Here is a 23,175-nt window from a genome sequence, read left to right as displayed (position 1 = left end):
TTTTTATACATCAGCATATAAATAGATTTATCTTTTTTTGTCTGTTACCGACTAGTCGACTACCTTAACTGTATTAGGGATACCCTTAAGTTTATCCTAATTGACAAACTGATTATTTACTCAATTTTCTGTTGTTTAATAAAGGCTTGTTAACAACTAACATTTCTGAAAAAATGTGGAACTGAAAAGCTGGTTTATTCATAAGCTTGATTAACATCGACAGGTCAAGTACATATAATCAATGCTTTTAAGTTTTCACTACACGGATATACATTTTCATTGGATTAAAAACTGTTTAAAATAAAATAGTTGCTCTTTGCCAACAAAGAGTAACAAAATGAATGAAGAAAAAAAGAAGTATGAAAGTCGTAAAAGAGAAGTCGCAGGAATGGTGCTGGATAGTAATTCACGACTCAGCATCGATGCTTTACTGGTACGTGTTTTTTAACATAACTTTTGCGTGCAATTTTACTGCATATTCTCTTGTGTTACAGTAAAGTAATTGTAAAAAAACTTAGATTGATATTTGGGCTAACTTAAGGTTTTTTGGCTTTAAGGGATATATACCCATAATATATGCAAAATCAAATCAAATAAATAAAACTAATTAAAATAATTATTTTTGTTTTGTACATGAGTTTAAAACTAACACTATAAAAATATAATGATAATTATTGGGCTTTTTTATTTATTCTATTTCTAATGAGTTTTTTAAATTATTTCAGGATGGGGTGAGTGCTCTTGTTACAGATTTGGACACTCCTGCTTTGAGAAGAAACAAAAATGTTGAAAGCTTTCTTAATCGATGTAATTAAATCTTAAAATTTATAGTTATATTTTTAATGAAAGTTTTGCTTTAATTAAAACCACAGGTGTTTTAGTTGTTAATTTGTAAATCCAAAGCTTGTTAATGCTTTTCAATTTGTAAATAAGAAATGTGATTTTGTTTATTACGGTTTATACTGTTATCTCTGGCACTAGGTATAACACTTGTTTATATTTTTAAGGCACTTAAATCGAATATTTAATTGTGTACTTATCATTTACTTTCAGTTTGTGGTCATATAGGTTTCTAACTGAAACAAAGTTTAAAACAAAACTATTTTACACAGATTCATCGGTTACGAAAAAGCTCAGGCAAAAGCGGATGACTGCTGTCGACTTTGACGTAGTCAAGGTTATCGGTAGGGGTGCTTTTGGTGAGGTCCAGTTGGTAAGGCACAAACCTTCTAAGCGAGTGTATGCGATGAAGTTATTAAGTAAATTTGAAATGGTGAGTTGTAAAAGAAGTCTGCTAACATTTTGTATTTATTTTATAACGATTAAAACTTTGCATTCTATTTTTATATGTAATTCTTTATTTAAAGAGTTGTTTTTTTAATCCAAATTTATAAAATGAACTGCAGCATAGTTTACTTATTTAAAATGTTAGATTACATTTTTACCTGCTGTTTATAAAATTAAATTAAAACTGTATTCCTTACTTTTTAGTTTGTCTTATTCGTTTATGACTTTCTTTTAGATTAAAAGATCAGAGTCTGCGTTTTTCTGGGAGGAAAGAGATATTATGGCACTTGCCAACTCTGAATGGATAGTCAGGGTAAAGTTTTTGATTTTTTGACGTTTATGTTTAAAATTCTCTTTTACTTGGTTGTTCAATATTTTATGACTGTTTATATTGCATTGTCATTCTTGCTCTTAGTAAATGTACTTTAACCAAGAGGTTTTTTATTGTGGTTTGTATTTATTTTTTAATATTATGATCATCATTTTTGAAATTTATTATTTTTGAGATTAATTTTTTAAATTTTTTGTTCTGTAGCTTGAGCATTCGTTTCAAGACGACAAATATCTTTATATGGCCATGGAATTTATGCCGGGTGGGGATCTTGTTAATTTAATGTCGAACTATGATGTACCTGAGCGTTGGGCAAAGTTCTACACAGCGGAAGTTGTCCTAGCTCTAGAAGCCATCCACTCCATGGGCTACGTTCACAGGTAATATTTTATGTGTGTATTTTATAAAGAAAACGCCCTTTTTTATGCGCAATTTGTTCAACTAATTACATGTTTAATTTTAAATATAAAAGCATTACTCCTATGTATAGTTTCATATAGTTTCAATTCTGTGTATGGTTTTAATTTCTCCATATGTAGACACTGATTAGATGTTTTAATTTATTTATTAACATAAAACCACAATACTTGTTTAATAAAATTAAATTCATGATTAAAAAAATTTCTAAGAAATCATTTGCGACACTTTAATATATACTTAATTATAGCACTAATATTATTAATACAAGCCAAAGTTTATTAAATATTACATATAGGCCTATACAAAATATTCAATAACCTTCGGCTTGTATTAATATTGTTAAAATTAAGTATTAAAGTTTTAGTTTTCACTTTGCTGATTTTATGTAATGGTTCCTGGCTTTTCTTATGCATGTTTTATTATTAAACAAAGACTTATTTACTATAAATGAATTTTAGTTAGTTGATGGTGTGCAGGCATTATTGTTTCGCAAAAAAAATGAAGTTGTTTAATTTAAAATATAAAATCTAAAATTGTATATAACTTAAATTTTTTTTATTTGTGTTAAGGGATGTTAAACCTGACAACATGTTATTGGACAAAAATGGACACTTGAAACTTGCTGATTTTGGAACCTGTATGAAAATGGATGAAGTAAGTGTAATTTTTGTGATTTGGTAAAACAAATCAGCTTCATTAAATATCAATGGACAATTTTGTAAAAAATAAGAAGTATAAACTCTATAAAACCTGGAAAATTAAATGTTTTAAACCTTTAAATAAATTAAAATAACTAGGCCTATTTTGGTAAATTTTTAAAAACATATTTTAAATCAACAAGTAAATACTCGCAGCCACATATTCATAATCAATTTCTAATAGAAAGCATTTTTTGAATTTAGAATGAGATGGTAAGATCTGACACAGCTGTCGGAACCCCTGATTACATTTCTCCCGAAGTTTTAAAATCTCAGGGCGGTAATGGATATTATGGGAGGGAATGCGATTGGTGGTCTGTAAGTAATTTTTGAACTTTACCTGTGATTATTTCTCTATTTTTTTACACTTTAGGAGGACATTGATTTAGTTAGTATTTCAATTCTATGTAAACTAATACTAAGGACTAATTGTTTTTATATTTTCATTACTTTTAAATGGGGATGCAGGATAAATTAAGTTATTGATGTTTAGGTGGGTGTGTTTGTGTTCGAAATGTTAGTCGGGGATACCCCATTTTATGCGGACTCACTTGTGGGGACCTACGGCAAAATCATGGATCACAAAAACTCGTTACAATTTCCCGACGATGTCGAAATGTCAAAAGATGCAAAACATTTGATTTGTGGATTTTTGACTGACCGGTTAGTTATAATTTGTGTTTTTGTGTTTTAATTAGCAATTAATTTACTAATTATTAAAGTTTAATTAAATGTGTTTTTTAGTTAATTAGGTTATTATAAGTGGTCATAGTAAATTGATTTTTAGAATTAAATTTTTATTAATTAGAAAAAATTTTTAACTGATAAAACTGAATTTATGTTAGATCTAATTAATTGCGCTTAAACACTTAATTCAAATTACCAAAATTTATTGCATAATATCTATTTACATAACTTCCTAATTTAGTTAGGCTGTGCTTTAACATACAAGTATGCTGTTATTTGCAACAAACAAATCTGTCAAATTTAATTAAAAGCAAACAGAACATTGACCTTAAGTGCGTAATCAAACTCATAAACCGCATGAATTATGTTTCTCTTCTGCACTATACAAACAACATAACATAGTTGTGTTTTTGGATTCTAAAAATATGTATCCATCCCTATAAATACTTTATAACGACACTAAAACAGTGTTAAAAATAGTATGGTGCCGAAAGCGGAGATGTTACAAACTTTACATAGAAATATCAACATCGTAAAATATGTTGTAATTTTTTTTTTTAACTAGGTTTATGTTGTTTTTTGTCCTATATATGCAATATTGTTTAATTTTAAAATATTTTTGTTACAGCAAAGAAAGATTGGGTAATAATGGAGTTGGGGAAATTAAAAATCATAGATTTTTTAAGAATGAGCAATGGAATTTTGAAACCTTGCGCGAAAGTAAGTTTTAAATTTTTTTTCGGATTTTTAGTCTTATTCTTATCTTCTTAAAAAGAATTTTAAAAAATATGATTTAATTTTGTTAATATTCCTTTTTCAATTTAAAATTTTTAATTGTTGGTTATTGATAAAAAAAATTTGCCACAGTAAAGGCTTTATTTTTTAACTATCTTGCTATAAACATTACAGTTAAACATATATAAATTTAAAACCATTGTTGGTACATTTTAATGCAATATGGTATCTACATAAGTGTTGTTTATGGTACTTCAGATGTAATAAAGTAAAATTTATGGTCCACCTTATGGTTTTAAATTCTAAGTAAACAAGTTAAATGTTATAAAATAATGGATAAGCTTATAGGTTAAGGACAATATTCAAAAACATTTTTTCTTAGTTGTGTTAATTTGTAAAATTTAAATAAAAATTTTTAAGTTATATTATATACAAAATTTTTAAATTTGAAATTATATTCTAGTTTTAAAATTGTCTTAATTTTTTTTCAGCGGTTGCACCAGTTGTGCCAGAACTGACTGGTGACACTGACACTCGCAATTTTGACGACATCGAAGAAGAAAAGGGGGACACCGAGGAATTTCCAACCCCAAAAGCATTTGCGGGGAATCACCTGCCATTTATTGGGTTCACGTTTTCATCAGACTCGGTGTAAGTTAAAAAAAAACTTTTTAGAAAGTAAAAAAAAAATGTTTATAATCCTTACACCTTACCCTTTTCTAATTAATATGCCCCCCTTTTTTAAACCATAACCCAAAGATAGTTAAATATTTTGACGGCTTTGTATTTTAAAGAATAATTATAGGTGCATTTTTATAGATACTTTTAAATTTTTTTTTGGTTGATTGCGATTTAATTGTGTTATAAATCGATACATTATGTATTGTTTTTATATCGAAACTAATTTACTTTATGTTCTTTCTAGATACAATAATGGAACTTTACCAAGCATTGTAAGTCTCTTTCTATTGTTTTTTTTTTAATTTTGTTTTACAATAAAAAATTAATATTGATGTTATTAGTTAGTTCCTAGTACAACTTTTTAATTTGGAGTTTATAAAATAGTAATGCAATATGGATAATTATATAGTTAAGGTTTTTTTAATGCCGATGTGTAAAGCTTTGTAAAGTTGTTTTATTATTTCTTATTTGTTTTTTTTAGGAGAAGTCAAATTCAGTAAATTCAAATGAGGTAAATATCTTACATTTAAAAATAACAGTTTTAGGTTTTTTAAATAACTAAAAATATAACAAAATGTATTAGGTTTAATATTTAAATATAACTTAGCATATGCTATTGCATAAAGTTGATTTTTGCATTCCCAGAATACTAAACAAAAAAAAATTATTTTAAAGGATTCGAAAGAACTTTCAAAAAAGCTTCTTAATCTGGAAAACCAGCTTAAACAACAGATGAAAATAAATGGAGACTTGCAAAGCAAATACAAGTACGTAAAATTTTATTTTTTTTGTACATATCGCACATTTTGTAGTTCTATAGCAAAACAATTTTGAAATAAATTAATTTTGCAAAACAAAAACCAGGATTACATTTATTGCATGCCAAATTTCCTAAAAATGTAAAATTTTGATTGATATAACCCATACCCACATGCAAATAGGCTATACATTTATTTAAGTTGGTTTAATGTTTTTTTTAGTAGTTCTTTGTTAAATGATAAGGTTATAGAAATATTCATGGTTTTAAAACCTTAAATTAGTTAATAATTTGTTGTCCATTTGTTGTATAAAAAAATACCTTAAGTTTTAAATGTAAATATTCAAGTTACAAGTTTTCTTTTATTGTAGCCCTTTATACTTAATAATGTAATGTATTGTAATCTATATTAAAAATTATGTCAAGTGTCGACAACTTAGATATTTAATTACAACCAAATGTTGTTAATAAGTTTGTAATCTACGTCAGCTACAACCTTTTTATTTATGTTTCGCAACTGAGTCATTTCGGATAGGCAAGAAGCAACCTTTTAATATATAATTACACAGTAAATAGTGACGTTGTTTGCCTATTACTGGTTAATTGCAAATACTGTCTAAAAATTTTTGAATTGATTGGTAATTTGAAACTTCCATTTTCGGTAAAAATAAAAAGGACAGTCGTACCAGTTAATAAATTAATACTCGTAAAAAAATATTCACTCGAATACATTAACATTTTTGTGTGATATTTATAATTTAAGGATTTAAATAATATTAACTGAATTTAATAATAAAATAACTTTGATTTCTTTCCTATTGGTATTTTTGCTTTACCAATAATTGTCACAAAATGCTTATTAAATCTTGATGAGTGCGTTATACTTGTCTTACGAATTTTTTTCATTTACACAAATGCAAATTAAGTTGAATCATTTCTTGATAATTGAAAATTGGTTGTAATTTTGATAATGATAAGGTCATAGCTCTTGAACCTAATTGTAGTAGTTTTGGTTTACAATATGCATGTTCTATTTTAAGAAATTGGCATGTTATTGCTAATAACTAAGTAGCATATTTTAGAACAAGCACATAAATATATAACACTTGGTAAATTTGTTAATTAAAAATAAAACAAATTTTGCACTTTGATTTTTAAAGTTTAATAATTAAATTTTTTGTTTGTATTCCAACAAATAAAATACAAATTTGATTAAAGTATACTTTTTAAATAATTGTTATTTGTTTTAAAGTTGTTTTTTGATAGTCTTTATAAAAAATTCTATTTAAAAAAAAAAAACTTAGTTTATTATCATTTTTTTAATCTTTTAAAGTACTTGTGCATTGTAAATTTAATTTTTTCTTAGTCGGCTTAAATAAGATATTTAAAGTTTCGATTTTTTACATTTTTTATAATAAATCTAAAGTTGCCTTGGTTTTTAAAATGTGTAAAAATTAAAGTTCAGCATATTTGCTAAAACAATAAAGCTAAAATTTGACCATATTGTTAAAAAACAATTTTTTTATGTATGTACTAATCATTTTGTTTCGATCCTTAAAATTTTAAACAATTTTGTTTTAATCATTTTTCATTCTTAAACAAAATTTTTTTTTTTCTATTCTCACAGCACTTCAGCCACTAAACTGGAGACTGCATCAAGGGATATGGAATCAGATCGTGAAAGTCGTCGAGCAAAAGAAAATGAGCTGCGACAACTAGAACGCGACAACACTCTTCTTCAACACAAACATCAGGAAAGTCAACGAAAAGCAGAAATGGAAGCTGAGAAGAGAAAAAGGGTAAAAAATTTTTTTATTTTAAAATTTGGATCATTTATTTTTTTTTAAATATTAATCTTGAAAAAAAAAATATTTGTTAAAAAAAATTTTTTTGAAATATTGATCTCGAAAAAATATTTGTAAATTTTTTTTAGATTGAGAATGATTACCAATCTCTCGGTCGTCAACTGGAAGAGATGAGATCTCAAAATGTGGAGAGGAAGAAGGCTGAAGCTACTGCACGATCCGATCAACAAAAGAGCGACGATTTAACGCGGAAGTTGAAAAACGAGACAGACACTGTCAGCAAACAAAAAAAGCAACTTCAAGAACTCAAAAAAGTAAAAAAAAATAATTAAAAAAAAATATTTTATTTTAAGTGCCCCTATGTATAATAACAGAAATGCTAAAAGTTTTTTTTTTTTAGTTCGCTACTAAAATTTAAATGAAATTTCTTTGTGTTAGGCTAACTCAGATATTGAAAACTCGAACAACGACTTGAGGGAACAACTCACAAACATAAACGAGAAAGTGAAAACTTTAGAGCGAGCTAAAATGAGGGTGAATAGTTTACTTGAACAAGAAAAATCTCAGGGTGAAAATAGAATTGCTGATCTGCAAGGTAACATTTTCTAAAAAATTAACATTTTTTTGTTCTAAATAATAATTTTTATAGGTACATTTATTTATTTTTTTTGTGACTTAATCAAGATAATATACTACATAATTTTACTAAGCGTTTGCACATTGGAATTAAGGATTAAAATATGTTTATAATTTTTTTTTAAATAACAACAAATTTATTATTTCATTTAGATTAATTTTTATTTACAAAAAAAAAAGAAATTATATATGCTAAAAGTAGAAACCCGTTAAGTGGAAATAACAAAAATGTTATTTTAGATCATGTTAAGAGCTTGCAATCAGAGTCGGAAAGATCGAAAGAACAACTTGTAAAAGTTGAAGCAGAAAGAAAACAAGCTCACGACAGACTTTCAACTTTAGAAAGAGTAAGTGTTTATTTCTTTTTTTGTAATACTTAGTTAATACTTAATGCAATAAAATTTGTACCCGAATTTTAGATTTTTTTTGAAAGACTGAAGTTTATATTTACAGGATTTCTGTATATAAAATACTAAAAAAATTAAATGTATTCTTATAATTAGAAGATGAAATTGTTTATAGCAATGTCTAATAATACCAATCACAAAACTAAAACTTTTAAAATAAAATTCTGAAAAAAAATCTAAAAAAAAAATAAAAAAATTCAAAAAATAAAAAATTTTTGTTGTTTCTGTTCTAGGCTAAAACAGCATTGCAGTTTGAAATGACAACTCTGCAGCAAAATCTTGCCAAAGAAACCACAGAACACAGATCAACAACTAATCTCTTGGACGCCAGAAATCGAAAATATGCTTCGATTGAAGGAGCTAAATCAGAAGCTATGAAAGGTAAATTTCAGAATTTTTGTTTATTTTTTAAAGATGTTGATTTTAAGCTATTAAAAATTTCTAATATATATATTAAAAGAATTCTAATATAGTATGTACTGACTAATTATAACGGCTAAATATTAATTCCCTTAGCAACTTTGCTCGCGCCCTCATCCAGGTCCTTTCACGGACTCAAATAAATCTGCGGACTCAGGGTTGAGAAACACTGATATATACTAATTTATTTTCTAACTTAAGGCAAAAATTTGACTCTTTTAATAGGATTCTACAAAAATTTGCCCAAGTATCACAAACGTTAGCTTGTTTATTATTATTTTTAAAAGCCTATTAGATGTAGTGTATTTATACTCACTTTGCGCCATTTTACTTTATTTGATTCGATCAGTAAAAAAATAAAAAATTCCTTTTTTTGTATATATTTTTATCCTTGATGTGGGAAAGTCGAATCTGCGACTTAACATAGAGTAACATCAGTTACTCCGACCCAGTCTCGAGTTGCCTGCAGCAGTTTAGAATATTATAGAATATGGTTGCTCGATAATTATACCGCTGATTAAGTGCTGGCTCAGCAAGAGTTCTTACTGTATATAGCATCTTACTCAAAGGCGCTACAGGATAAGACCAGTGGGGATTAAACCCACGACCTTGTGTGTGGTGTAGCAAATGTTCTTACCATTACACCACACTGCTGATTTTTATATCTTGGCATTTATATCTTAACTTTTTAACAATTTATTGTTTTTACAGCTTTAGAAAGACAAATACAAAGCGAGAAACAAGCTCGTGTTAACTTGGATAAGGACAACAACGAATTAAAAAAGAAACTTAACTTACTTGAATATGATCTTGCTGAATCGAGAACAACAAGAAAGGAAATGTCTGTGCAAAAAGAAAAAGCCATGAAAGAGGTGAATATAATTTGAAAATTTTATTTGTTCTTTCAAATACATCAAAAATTTTTTTTTATTAAATTATGAAATTTTTTTTTCAAAAAATGTGGTTTTGATATTTTCTTTTTTAACTTAAAAAAAATTTTCGTTTTTTGAATTTAGAATTGCCTAAAATTTTTTGTAATTATGCAAATGCTGTAATTATGCAAATTTTTATTTTTTAGTATACCCTTAGTTTTATTTATTTTATATTTTGAATAACTTAGATTGAAGAATTAGAAAATGCCAAGAACCAAGAGCAAAAACAAAAACTTCAGTTTCAATCGGAACTCATGTTATTAAGAAGTGAAATTCATGCACTTAAAACAACAGAAGTTCAATATACTAAGGTAAAACTTAAACAAATTTTAGAAATTGTCATAAAATATTTTGTTTTTTTTCAGTTTAAACCATATATGCTTTAGTTGGTATATTTTTTTCATAAAAAAAAGTTTAACTGTAAGCATAAAAACAATAAAGTAACTGGAATCCCCTTTTTTAACTAAAACTCGACAAAATTTTTTTGAATTTTTTTTAGGAACATTCACAATATCGGGAAGAAAAACAAGATTTGGAGAAAAAATTGCAGAAAACGAAACGTGAAAAACAGAACATGGATGGCCAGATGAGGGAGCTACAGGACCAACTTGAAGCTGAACAATATTTCTCTGTAATTAAAAAAAATTTTAAATTTTTTTAAACTTATTCGTTTTACATAATTTATATAATATCATTATAACAAAAAAAATTTTTTTTGTGATTAAGAGTACTTAAAAAAATTTGAGGAAAATTATAGATGAATATCAATGAAATTTTTAATTATTGGTATATTATTTTATTTACATAAATTTTGATTTAATATATTTTCTATCTTTGCAGACTTTATATAAAACTCAAGTGAAAGAGTTAAAGGAAGAGAAAGAGGAACTGGAAAAGAAGGAGAAAGATTGGAAATACAACACCGCTGTTTTACAAGATGAACGGTATTTAAAATTTGTAATTCAAAAATTGTATAAGATTACTATCTATAGCAGTTTAAAATGTTTAGTTGTATTTAAAAATTTAATTTAATTGTTAGATTTAATTCTACAAGCTGTATGTTAAATTTCTCTTGTTTCTGCTAAAATAAGGCATTATAACTATGTTTATCGTTTATAATCTTAAAATTGAAATTTTAATTTGTACATAGTTGTACTTTTTCGCTATTAGTATCTTTATTTAATATTCTCAACTAAGGCAATTTGTAAGTTATAGAAAGGTAAAAATTTGGTTAATTTTTGTAAGTCCAAAATCTTGCTTAAAAAAATATTTGTTGTGAGATATATTTTGGTTTGTGTTTTTATCATGGTTTGGTTAATGCCCCACAGAGATGCACTTAAGGCTGAGTTAACAGCCGCACTAAACAAGGCCGACCAAGAGCAGGTGGCCAGGAGGGTGGCTGATGGCGACTTAGCTCTTTCCGAGAAACAGAAGTTACAATTCCAGTTACAAGTCCGTGACTTGACAGATTCAAACAACAAACTAACCTCGCTCGATAGCGAAATACTCGCAGTGAGTGTATACATATGTGACACACACATTTTCATACAGACATGCATACACACACATAACAAGCAAAACACGCACAAAATATAAAAAATAATGACAAACATGTACAGTCAATTATCGTCATTCCATCACCGGTGTTGTTATCAAAAAGTTTTGGTTTTGAGATCAAAATGCTTGCCTACCAGAGTCATTTTTATTTTATGAAGATTTATTTTTAGTTTTTTTGTTGTTTTGGTTGGTGAAAACTGGCTGTTTTTTTGTTGTTGTTGAATTGCACTGTTGTGTTTTTTGTCGCACAACAAATGCATGTCCCACGACAGATTTCTGAAAGGCGTGGTCTGTATATGTATGTTAATCACTGTTATGAGAGTAAAATAATGCAAAAGAGTTATGTCGGTCAAATTTAACTGGCGTGACACACATATCACACACAGGGACACAGTGGTCACACAACTACAGATGGTGCAGGACACAAACACCATCCTCGAGCAGTGGCGCTCCCACTACGAACGCGAAATCGTTCACTTGCAACTTGCCAAGGTTGAACTCGAGGGTACGCAGCGCCAGAAACTTTCTGAAAAAGCAGACGAACAGACGGCTGTGAGTGTCCGATTGTCTGCGTGTTTGCGCTATTTTTGCTCAATGGTCTCGTAAGCTTGCTGTAGACTTATCACTGTGCCTGCTGCGTTATATTAATCCCCATGTTGTTGTGTAGTAATTTCTAGGTGTTCAGTAGTGTATATGTGTATGTTAATTATTACTAGTGCATGGGTTACTAATACTGTTCAAATCTCTTTTGCTAACAAGTCTTATTATTACAAGTTAAAGTAAGTACAGATGCTGAACTCATTAACTGTTTAAAAACTTTAAGGTTTTCGAAATGTTTTTTTTTAACTAATTCAAAAAACTAAACACCACATTTGGTTTTTCCTCATTACATGATTCAAAGTTACTTAAAATAATGCTAAGTTTAAAAAACCTGGTTTTAAGACACACGACCCTGAGTTTGATTCTTTTTAAACCAATGTCACAACATCCTTGAGTAACGTTCTATAAACAGTACTTACTTTTAAACCAAAGACTAATTGCTATATAAATTGGGCTTTAAGATTATATATATATTCTAAACTGCTAAGGTCAATTAGAAACTGGGTCAAAGTAACTGATATTACTTTATGTTAAGGTTGCGAAGTTTCCTACATAAGAATAATTAAAATATTTAAAACTTTTTCCGACACCAAATTTTACATATTAAATAAAATAGATTTAGAATGTAAATAACTTCAACAAATTTAAAAAAATGCTTTCGTATTGTATTGCATGTTTGCATGTAGAGTTTTGTTATTTTTTTTAATGTTTTTGTGTTGTGAACTAAGTACATTGCATGGTTTTTTGTTGGTAGATGCATTGTGTCAATTGGTGTGTATTCTATTTGCTTTGTGTGTATCGTATAATATTATGCATGTCATTGAAACCTGGTTAGATGCTTTTTTTTGCATGTTCAAAAGTTGTTAAATGTGTTCTGTTTTCCTTCAGTAGCCATTTGCATGTTTGCAGAATTTGTTCAGTCATTTCGCTTGCTGGTTTGGCATGTTTATTTTTTCTTTTTAGCCACAATTATTTATAACAAAACAGCAGCTACAAAGATATTCACTTTACATAAATAACAATTTTTTAACAAATTAACACTTTATACAACACTTTACTGATAACAATAACTTTTAACTGTGTATTATTACCATAATTTATATAATTTTAATTTATATAAGTAGTTTATCATTTAATTTAATTTTAGATTATTGTTTTATAAATTATTAAAAAGTTTTAATCTAAATTTCAAATATTTAAAAAAAATATTAAATTTGTTTTATATGAATTGTTATAGCTTGAAGAAAAACTTGCTGCTTCAGTTGAGCAAGTTAGTAACTTAAATAAAGAAAAACAACAGATGGACGAAAAGTTATTGCTTTCTATTGAAGGTAATTTCTTAATATCAAAAATTTAAACTACAATAATGTTTAATTAATTTATATTAAACTTAACTAAAACGTAACTACGGTTAAGTTTTTAAAATTGTTTTTGTTTTAGAACTTGAAAACTTTCACAAATCTCAAGATGAAGTTGAGGTTATCAAAGCCAACTTTAAAAAGCAAATGCAACAAGAAAAAATGCTTAAAATGCAAGCCGTCAATAAACTTGCTGAGGTTATGAACAGAAAAGATATGAACAAGGACAACAGAAAGAAGGTAGGCAATGTTTTATTTTTTTAAATCATTATCGAACCTAAAATTAAATGTTTTTTTAATTGTTTTTGATTTAAAGTAGATATTTAAATAAAATAGCAATAAATATTTGATACAGTTTTTTGTAATTTTTATTCTAAAAAACTCATGTTGTAAAATTTATCTCAATACTGACCTGAAACAGTCAAAACTTCAATATCTAATTCTTGTTATTTTTCAAAGGTGTCTGCTGATGTATTGAGAAAGAAGGAAAAAGAATGTAGAAAGCTGCAACAAGAGCTTGCTCAAGAGAAAGAAAAACTTGGGAAAATGAGATTGGATTTCCAACAAGACCTAGATGCCTCTCAATCTGTAAGATGACTTTTCTTCATAACATTTTTTTTTTGTAAACTTCTTTCATTTGTAAACTTCAATTCATATTTATTTTGTAAACTTCAATTTATTTTGCTTTACTTTTTTTAAGTCTTAATGTAGGTGTTTTTATTTTTTAAGATTTTACATTTTTGTGTTTTTGGACTACGACAACTTGTTTACAAACAATTTATTTTGTTTTTTTTGTTAAATTCTTCTTGGTTGACCCAGCGAAAAAAATATTAAAAGTTTATATTTTTTTTGCAAGCATAACTTCAAACTTTAAAAACAATTTTTATGCATTTTTAAATCTCTACTTTTTTACTATTTTCAACATATTAGAAATTGATTATTTTTCCAGGCCTTGGCAGAGGAGAGTAGCAGGTGCATAGAACTTCAAATGATGGTTGACAGCAAAGATGCTGACATCGACATGTTGAGGAACCAATTCCAATCATCTCCTCCCTCCATAGATGTTGTCAGCATCCACAGTGCGGAAGGAGTAGATGACACCCTGCATGGTGAGATATTTTAAGACTAACTTGAAGATTCGTTTCATCTGAAAAATATTTTTATACAGTCTAACCCTTTAAGTTTTTTAAACTTTGTTTTGCTGTTTTATTATACTAATTAATTTTTCGTGTTTATTTATCCTTGATGTGGAATGATCGACTTTACAATTTAAGCATCATCAGTTACCCCGACCCAATCTCGAGTTGTTTTGGCAGTTTCAGATAATATAGATTTAAAATGCCTAAATGTTAAGCTGCTGATTAAGTATTGGCCCAGCATGGGTTCATACTAGTTATAGTGCTTTAATTAAGGGGGCTGCAGCGTAAGAGCAGTGGGGATCGAACCTTGAATATAGACTTGTTTCAAATTTAACTTAACTGACAAATATTTTTAGTTGATTTAACATTGAAAGGATGGCTCTCCATACCCAACAACAAGAAAATAAAGAGGCAGGAATATTGGAAGAGACAATTTGTAGTCGTGAGTAAGAGAAAGATCTTGTTTTATGACTCAGAGGAGGATAAGGAAGGATCGATTCCAAGCATGGTCATCGACTTGGAGTAAGATATATTTTTTAAATATTTTTTTTTAAATTACAAAGTTTTTCTTTTTCAAAATTGAAACTTGAAATTTTGTTTTGCATATTGTGTAATAAATTGTTTTTATACTGTTAAAACTTGATAGCAAATGTTTACCTTAGTTTAATTATTTGTTTTTTTAAGGAAATTATTTCATGTAAGACCAGTAACCCAAGCTGAAGCTATTAGAGCCAAGCAAGAAGAAATTCCAACAATATTTCAAGTAAGTTAAATAAATTATCTTTAAACTTTTGGTAGCTGAAAACTTTAAAAATAGAATAAAAAAATTGAACTGCTTTAATGCATTAAGCAGATTTTGAATTAAAAAAATAAACAGTTAGTGAAGAACATTTTAAAAGATTTACATTTTTTTTTTTAATTTTTAAAAAAATTTTTTTTTTTTTTTGATTTTTTTAATAATATTCTAATATTGTAAAAACAGAAATATCCATTTTATCTTTTCAATAATAAAATAATTATTATTTTTTGTCAGTTATTGTACGCAAACGAAGGTGAGAGTAGCAGAGATAAAGCACAACCAGCAATAATGGACGACCATAGTAAACAATCTGGTAGGATCAACCACAAAGGTCATACGTTTATACCAATAATGTACCATCTGCCAACCAGTTGTGAGACTTGCTCGAAACCATTATGGCACATGTTCAAACCACCACCTGCTATAGAATGCCAGCGTAAGCGATGTTGTTACCTTATCGTGAAATTTTTTTTCTTTTTTAAAAAAAAAATTTTTTTCTTTTTTTAATTGCAAAATTTTCATTTTTTTTAGTTTCGTAATTGACTTTTGATATATAAAAAAAAAAATTTTTATTTTTTTTTTAAACATGACATGTTTTTTTAATGAGATATAACAATATTTTAATAAAATTTTGAATCAGGTTGTCGGGCAAAATATCATAAAGATCATATTGATTCTGGAGTTATTGTTCCATGTAAAGGTAAGAAACATTATGTTATAATCTGATATTAAAAGTCATAAATATCTTCTTTTAAACTAAGGTTTAAATTTTTTATTTTAGACGAAATAAAAATTTTTTTTATAATTTTTCTTTAAAAATATTATTTTGTTAATTTTTTTTATTTGAAACATTTTAGTGAACTTTGATGAGACGACAGCGAAAGAGTTGCTCATCAAGGCATCCTCCTCCGAAGATCAGAAGAAGTGGGTAAGACAACTCTCCAAGAAGATCCCAAAAACTCCTCCTCAAGTGGATGCTTTCGGACCTGGAAGGTTTGTTTCGTTTCAGTTTTAAAATAGATATTTGTACTTTTTAAGTGTATTTTATATAAATTGTATGATCTTTTAATTTAAGGTGCTATACTATAATTTACCAACACAAGTTATACTAAAATACCATGTTATATTGTATCGGTACAAGTTAAAGTGGGGTACCATATTAATACCAAATCAGAATAATTAACATATTGGCCCAAAAAACACAATGTTAGCCCTTTTTAGTGACAAGTTTTTGGTTAATTTGACATTTAAAATTTGACGAGCGTCTGACATTAGTTTTTTGTGACCTTTTGTTGAAACTAGAAATTCTCCTAGAGTACAATCGGTTCGTTACAACAACCAGGCAGCAAGAAAATCGAGCAGTAAGGGACCGGCCGACCGAAATATGAAGCAAAACTCGGACAAGAGGTATGAGGTTTTTTAATCGTAATATAAATATTTAACTTTTTTTAGTAATAATATTTTTGCAATAAAATCTTTTAAATTTAACTTAATAAGCCTAAATTGAATTATTAAATTTAGTCATCCTGATTTAAAAGATTATTTTTTTAATAAAACTTTTAATTTTTGCAATCACCGGCGGTGTGTGCTGTGTGTTGGGAAAAGGTCATTTTTTATTTATCCTGTCACAATGAGTTGGCATGTTTGGCATTGTGAAGTCACGTGTGCCCTTCATAAAAACTCACAGAATTTTGAGTCGCCAAAAATTTTGTCTCAATTTGTTTTTTGTTGGATTTATGATTTTATTTGATTTCTTTTTGATTTTTAGGCATGTTTCTTATGTTTATTATTTTAACCTTGTGTTTATCACTTATTTTATTTTTGTCATTTTTATGTTTTTATTCACGCAGTATTTTTCTTTTTGTTTTATTTTCGCTTTTCACTTCAACTGCATACCTTGCAAACTCTTTGTGTAAATTAGCCAAAAATTTTCAAAATTTGCCAGGATGAGCGAGAGTCAGGAAGAGTTAAATCCTCCGTACCATGTTAAACTTCAGGGAGGAGGAGACAACAACTCCTTAAATCCAAGAACAATCGGAGGACCCTCTCCAGCAGCATCCCTTGAGCACCTGGATTATCTTCCTCCGAGCTCTCCGGGTCACCTTGGCCCTCGCACCTACTCCAGCCTCCGGAGAAGCTCCTCCGAACATTTTTATCCTCCGGATCATGTGAAGTTGCGCTCCAAGAGTCTTAAACCAAATTCTCCACTTTTTGCTGCAAAACATAAAGAAAAACAGAAAAAACAACGAAAATCTTTTAGTCCCTTTAACAACGGAAGTTCAGCTCCTGCTCCTAGCTCCTCAATCTCCACTGGACGGAGGAGTCTCAATAAGTTACTCCGGAGGACCGAGAGCGGAAGAGCAGTCCCGCAGAGTGGAAAGAGCGAGGCTGATGAGGATTAATTTTTTTTCTTGTGAATATTTAAAAAACGCACGTGCTTGTTGGTTGTTTTAGCTTAATTTTTTTTTCAAGTTTTTTGATAAAAGTTTTTGCGACCACGTGACTTCACATTACGTCATCGGTAGTAAAGCAACATTAAAATCAAAGATTATTTAAATACTTAAATAAATTCCTTTAATTTGCTATACTGCCTTCCTGAAAACACCACCGTGCCATTACCGCTTTTTTAAACTGTAAAAAAGTGTAAAAATCATGTTATTTCTCCCACCATAGCACGTACCCCTGTTGCAAAGCGTTGTAAACTATGTTCCAATACTTATTCCGATTTAGGCCGAGTTTTAAAAAAGTGTATTTTCGCAAAAATGGCGACGTGCAACTTTTTTTTCTATTTTCAGTTAACGCGTCGCTTCTTGCCCTTTGCCCGCTCGAGTAATCGGAGAAAATGCTGTTTATGTGGAAAGTTTTCTGCGTGGCTGAGGTCGAAAAAAAAACAATCTCCTCAGTCGATATTCGTCCACTTGGTGGCGATGTTGTCTCGTTTATCCTCAATACTGACTAACGGCGATTTCGGGCCTCGCCGAAATTCGCTTGAAAACAGCATTTTGGGTTTATAGATTATTAATATTCTGCTGCTGCTTTTTTTGGTATTTCAAATAAGCGCGCCCGAAAAAAGAATTTATTTTTCTTTTTTTTTGCAGATAAAGTTTCATTTTTTTTGTAATACCGAACATTGTTTATTTTCTTTTTGTATTTTCCTAATAGGCATCAGCTATATTGTGTTACCAACCTAATGTATAAGCATACTTGTGGCCTTGAACATCTAAAAAAGGGGGATTTTATTTATAAACTGTTTTTTTTCTGCGTTGTTCCATTGTCTGTCCTTATATTAACTGTCAGAAAAATTTTTAACTCATTTTTTTATGTTAAAGTGTCCTTGGCCACTTAACGGAATCATTTTTACATTTGAAAGTTAACTTTTTGTTCTGATTGGTCTCCTATGGCCAACAGAGTTAATATATTTTTGACTTCACAGCATATAGATTTCAAGTGCCTTTTCCACCATAAACCCACATCTAATTCGAATCCATTTTGCTGCGTATGCCATTTTTTGATATTTTCAATTTTTTTTTTTTTTTAATTTTTGTCCCAAATTAAAAAATGGCCTAAATTTAAAAAAAAAACATTTTTATGATCATAAAAGCAACATAGAGTTGCTGTAGTTGATATTGGTTGTTTTGTAAGTACATCGCGTTTTTGTTTGCTTAAAAAAAATACTGAAATTATAGCTTTTTTAACTGATCAGGAATTTTTGATGTTTAGATTTGTTTTTGAAACCTTCTTTGCGCTTGTGTTAAGCCTTAAAACTCCCCGCTATTTTTTATTTGTAGTAAAAAAGGTTAACTTTTAACTCATTTTGTAAAATCAAAAAAATTGTCCCCTTAAATGAGATAATTTTTTAGATTTTTCCCGAATTCCTTTTTTTGTCGATTCGATTTCTAACCAAAATGACGACGACCTTATACGTTTAAATTTTTTCTCACTACATAATACAATAGGTGTAAATCACAATTTAAGGCATTGAAGAACGTGTATATTTTTCAAACCTATTTTCTTGTGGATTTTTGCCGCGCTTATTTCTGTGTCTAGCTTTTTGCAATGAGTGATTGTCATTCGATAATTCGTTTTTTCGATATTGTGATTCGGCCCGCTTTGGCTTATTTGTGTATCTATCTTGTATGTAAGCAATACCCCTTACCATTTCTTGTTATTCACTTTCACTAAAGTTGTCTTGTTTTGTGAGAAATCATTTTTAACGCTTTTCTTGTCGTGCGGTTTAAATCGTTTTTTTTTCGTCGAATCTAACAATGTACAGGGTTCGCGTGACGTCATTGCAAGGGTGATGACGTCACGCTATGGATTTGACTTTTAAAAGCATTTAAAAGTTTTTCAATTTCGGTTAAAAAGTACCAAAATAATTTGTAGTATTTTAATTTGATTCTAGTTGACTGCCTTACTATTATTCCTTTATGCCGCATTTGTACTTTTCCTTTTGCGTTACAGTTTGTATCTGTATTACATTACGTATTCATTATTATTCTTATTAATAAATGATATTATCAGTGATCAAGCCAAACCAAGTTATTTTGTGGGGATTTTTGGGTAAAAAGTTTAAAAACAGAGATGCCTAACAACAGGTTTGTTATTAATAAATTGGTTCTAAACATTTAATTTTTTATAGCGTTGTAGTCTCGACGCAGAAGGGCGACTGGAGGTCATAAGGGCAAGTTCGATGCCCCGCTCAGTGTCGTAGTGTTTACTTTGTAACATGGGCCCTAATATGATAGTCCGACTAAATCTTATCAAAAATTAGAAATTTAACGGAGCTGCTGAAATTGTCTACGACTAATAAAATATTAATATCATACGCTTATAATATACATACGAATTTTTATTGTAGTAAAACTTTAAATATGGAATATAAAACTTGTTTTTCAATATAGTTGTAAGTTTTGAGTAAAACTTTTTAATAAAATCGTTTCTGCAAATATTGAACTTTGAAATTTAAATGTTTCGTAAGAATATGTGCGTGTGTGTTTGGCCAGTATAGAAAACTTGTCATTAAAAATTTCTTAAACGTAATGTCTGTGTGTTTTACGAACTGCGACTATTGACATTTTTTTCAGGTATCACGAAAAGGGCAATAACTGCGCTTTTGACATCGTTTCCAGCTAAGCTAGAAACCGGTCAAAAAAACAACCAGCAGTTTAACCTAACAAACAATTAGGGAAATTCGTTACAAGTCGGAAGTTGACAAAAAAGCTGCCTTGTCCAGAGTAAGGTTAAAATGTTGTAAAAGACCAAATAACAAATACAGTATAATCAATTACTTCCTTTATTAAAATTTTTGTTCAATTTTGAGTGAATACTTTTACAACGTGTCAATTTCATAGACAGGTGTTTTTTATTAAGGTATAGGCTAATATAAGTTTCAAAAACATACCCAGTCGTTTGTCACTGTTCGCTTAGGTCAAGTAAACAAATATTTTATTAATTAAAGAGCCTCTTTTTTGCGCACCGAGTAAAATTAAGCATTTTCGACCTTGCGGTTACCAGTCCTCTAATAAAAAACAAACGAAACCGATTGTTAACAAAAAAGTGTTTCCGTTTTGGTTTTGTAAACAATAGAAATTTAATTTTTAATTGTTCGACAGAAGGTTAATTAATAGTTAAACAAAATTTGCTAAAAATATTAATTCTTTTATTAATTCTTTTTGGCATGAGAATTACAGAAAGTGGTTTTAGTCGTTTTTTTTGGAAAACCACACAGGGAAATGAGGTTAGACTATAGAAACTGTTATTTGGTTTTCCTTGCATACAAGCATATTAAATTATTTTAATACAATAGAATGTTAAACCTTTTTAAGTATATTTTTAACGTGTTTGCTTGCTATATCTAAAAGTAGTTTTATAATATTGCTTTCAAAAAAAAAACAGAAATGCCTATTGTCGAATAATAATATATCGAAAAGGTCACTTTTACATGTTTCGTTCAGACGATGTTCTAATAATGAATTAATAATAACCAAAAATTTTTTTCTACAAAGGTGTTAATATATTTGTTACAACATTAAACTGATAATAAAAATCTAACATTTAAACCTTTGGTATTTTGGCATATTTTTTTTCTTAATTGAAATATGCTCCGATTTCTCATTAAAAATGGCAAAAGCATATCATTCCTTTTTAAGTACGTGACTTGTAAGCAACATAAACGGAAAGTGTTGATAAATAAGTTAGGGTTAACTTATATAATTAACATTTGTACGAATTGCGAGAAAGGATTTAAGTAAGTAAAAGGTTAAAGGAACAGTAAGTTTTGTGCTAATAAAGCCGTCGTAATTTAAAGCAAAATTTTTGTCATTACATTTACTATTTAGAATGAATACATTTAAATTTATAATAACATTCAGTTAGTGTTTTCTTTTAATACAAAAGTGGCCTAGTTTAATTACCAAGTCAGGCTAAAAAAATTTGTTTTTCTGTATGTTACTTGTAGGCTAGAAAAAAATGAAAGAGAAATTGCTATTATTTGATAGGCATAACCCGATTTCATATACCATTCAACCGCATGGCTTAACAGTGAAATGGTGTGTAACGTTACGTGAATGGCAAAATTTACACCACGTGCTAAATCCATATTGTCAATACATTGAAAATGTCATCAGTAGCCCGAATTGCTGCCTACATAATAAGGTGCACGTAATAATAATAACAGTATTTTTGAGCATAATAAAAAACCGTCGCTCGACCTATGTATAAGTTAACAAAAACAGAAAAAATGCAAACCGTAGAAAAATACACACAATTTAAGAATATATTTAACATTAGGTTATGGTAAACAGCTGTGAAAAACGTGCTCAGATTTATTTTTAAGAACCGCTGGTTTAACTTGAGGCTAATTTTTAGCGTAAAGTGTAGTTGTTTGAAGACGCCGTTTAATAAAGCCAGTTACATTACACTATAGCTTGTAAGTTAATACATATCAAAAATAGCAAATTTAATATACAGCAAAAAGGTCTTATATAATATCAATCGAATATTTGCTGATAATGTGTTTTATATGGTGTTTTACTGTTCCTATAAAATAATATTGCTTGGTTAATAGGCAATATCAGATTTAAAAAGGAGTTTTAATCACTTAAATGTATTATAATGTAACATATCATATTACTCAGTTTAGGGCAAAAGTTATCAGAAATTAATTTTTTGTGTTTCTTATTATTTTTCGTATTTCCACAAATGTTCGCATAACAATAAATCATACGACTCCATGACATATACTTAACGGAAGTATATAGGCATAGAATAGGGAAATCAGTTATTTAACGTATTTGGTCACGTTTTAACCCACTTTAAACGGGCAGAAGTCTTACTTAACAGGAGCATTAAATATTAAAGCTAGAAATCAGAAGTTCAGCTGTAATTAGCCCATTGATAATGCATGGTGTATACAAATACCTTGACATATTTTTAACGAGAATGTTTCGACAATTGGGCTCATGATAATTATGTATAATTAATGCTAATTAAAAATTAAAGCGAAGATCGTTAAGTTGGCATAAAACAGATTGGTGTTGATATAAAGCAAGGCGGACATCTGATTATGTGAAATCGGGTAGCGAGTGTTTTTTCTTTGTCCAAAAACTTAGCCGATGTTTGCCCAGTAGTTTTCAATTTTCAAGAATCGCAAAAATTGCTCAGTACACAGAGGAATTTCGAGCCTGCAAATAAGACTTTGTTTGATAGGGCATCGGAGCCGCCCTTAGAAACAACAGACGTCGTTTTTAAACACCTTAGCGTTCGCCATAAGCGATGGTAAAGTACATAGCAAAAAAGTCGTCTTAAAATCTCGCGCAGGCCGTTGTTTACTATTACGCTTTTCAGACAGACATAAAGTTGCAGAGTGCGCCTATACGATTAGAGTAATCAGCATAAATGAGGCAATTTTTTTCTGAAATCACATCA

At 28.8% G+C, this 23,175-nt stretch overlaps 1 protein-coding gene across 5 annotated transcripts; it reads left to right on the top strand.

The window, feature by feature from the left end:
* The first annotated feature begins 150 nt into the window (after nt 1-150).
* On the top strand, nt 151-19,816 carry LOC145750146 (rho-associated protein kinase 2-like). 5 transcript variants are annotated; one of them, XM_082566105.1, is made up of 34 exons: nt 151-433; nt 726-807; nt 1,113-1,273; nt 1,523-1,600; nt 1,823-1,998; nt 2,608-2,692; nt 2,941-3,054; nt 3,230-3,399; nt 4,052-4,143; nt 4,650-4,809; nt 5,084-5,111; nt 5,321-5,350; nt 5,515-5,606; nt 7,224-7,395; nt 7,530-7,715; nt 7,840-7,996; nt 8,278-8,384; nt 8,678-8,825; nt 9,576-9,736; nt 9,985-10,107; nt 10,296-10,427; nt 10,637-10,740; nt 11,125-11,308; nt 13,191-13,284; nt 13,394-13,551; nt 13,771-13,899; nt 14,261-14,420; nt 14,807-14,972; nt 15,135-15,213; nt 15,484-15,685; nt 15,890-15,949; nt 16,107-16,242; nt 16,564-16,656; nt 18,045-19,816. In XM_082566105.1, exons 1-34 carry the CDS (start codon nt 338-340, stop codon nt 18,046-18,048), a joined length of 4,119 nt encoding a protein of 1,372 aa, XP_082422231.1. In that variant the 5' UTR covers nt 151-337; the 3' UTR covers nt 18,049-19,816. The 5 variants fall into 5 exon arrangements, with proteins under 5 accessions (XP_082422231.1, XP_082422230.1, XP_082422229.1 ...); XM_082566104.1 differs by having other exon boundaries at nt 16,552-16,656; XM_082566103.1 differs by lacking the exons at nt 11,125-11,308; nt 18,045-19,816 and adding exons at nt 11,740-11,905; nt 17,195-18,013 and having other exon boundaries at nt 16,552-16,656.
* Nucleotides 19,817-23,175: the final 3,359 nt, after the last annotated feature.

This window comes from Corella eumyota, chromosome 4 (assembly GCF_963082875.1).
Source record: "Corella eumyota chromosome 4, kaCorEumy4.1, whole genome shotgun sequence".
Taxonomy (NCBI): domain Eukaryota; kingdom Metazoa; phylum Chordata; class Ascidiacea; order Phlebobranchia; family Corellidae; genus Corella; species Corella eumyota.
The sequence above is the reverse complement of the archived record's forward strand: the minus strand, read 5'-3'. Positions and strand labels throughout refer to the sequence as shown.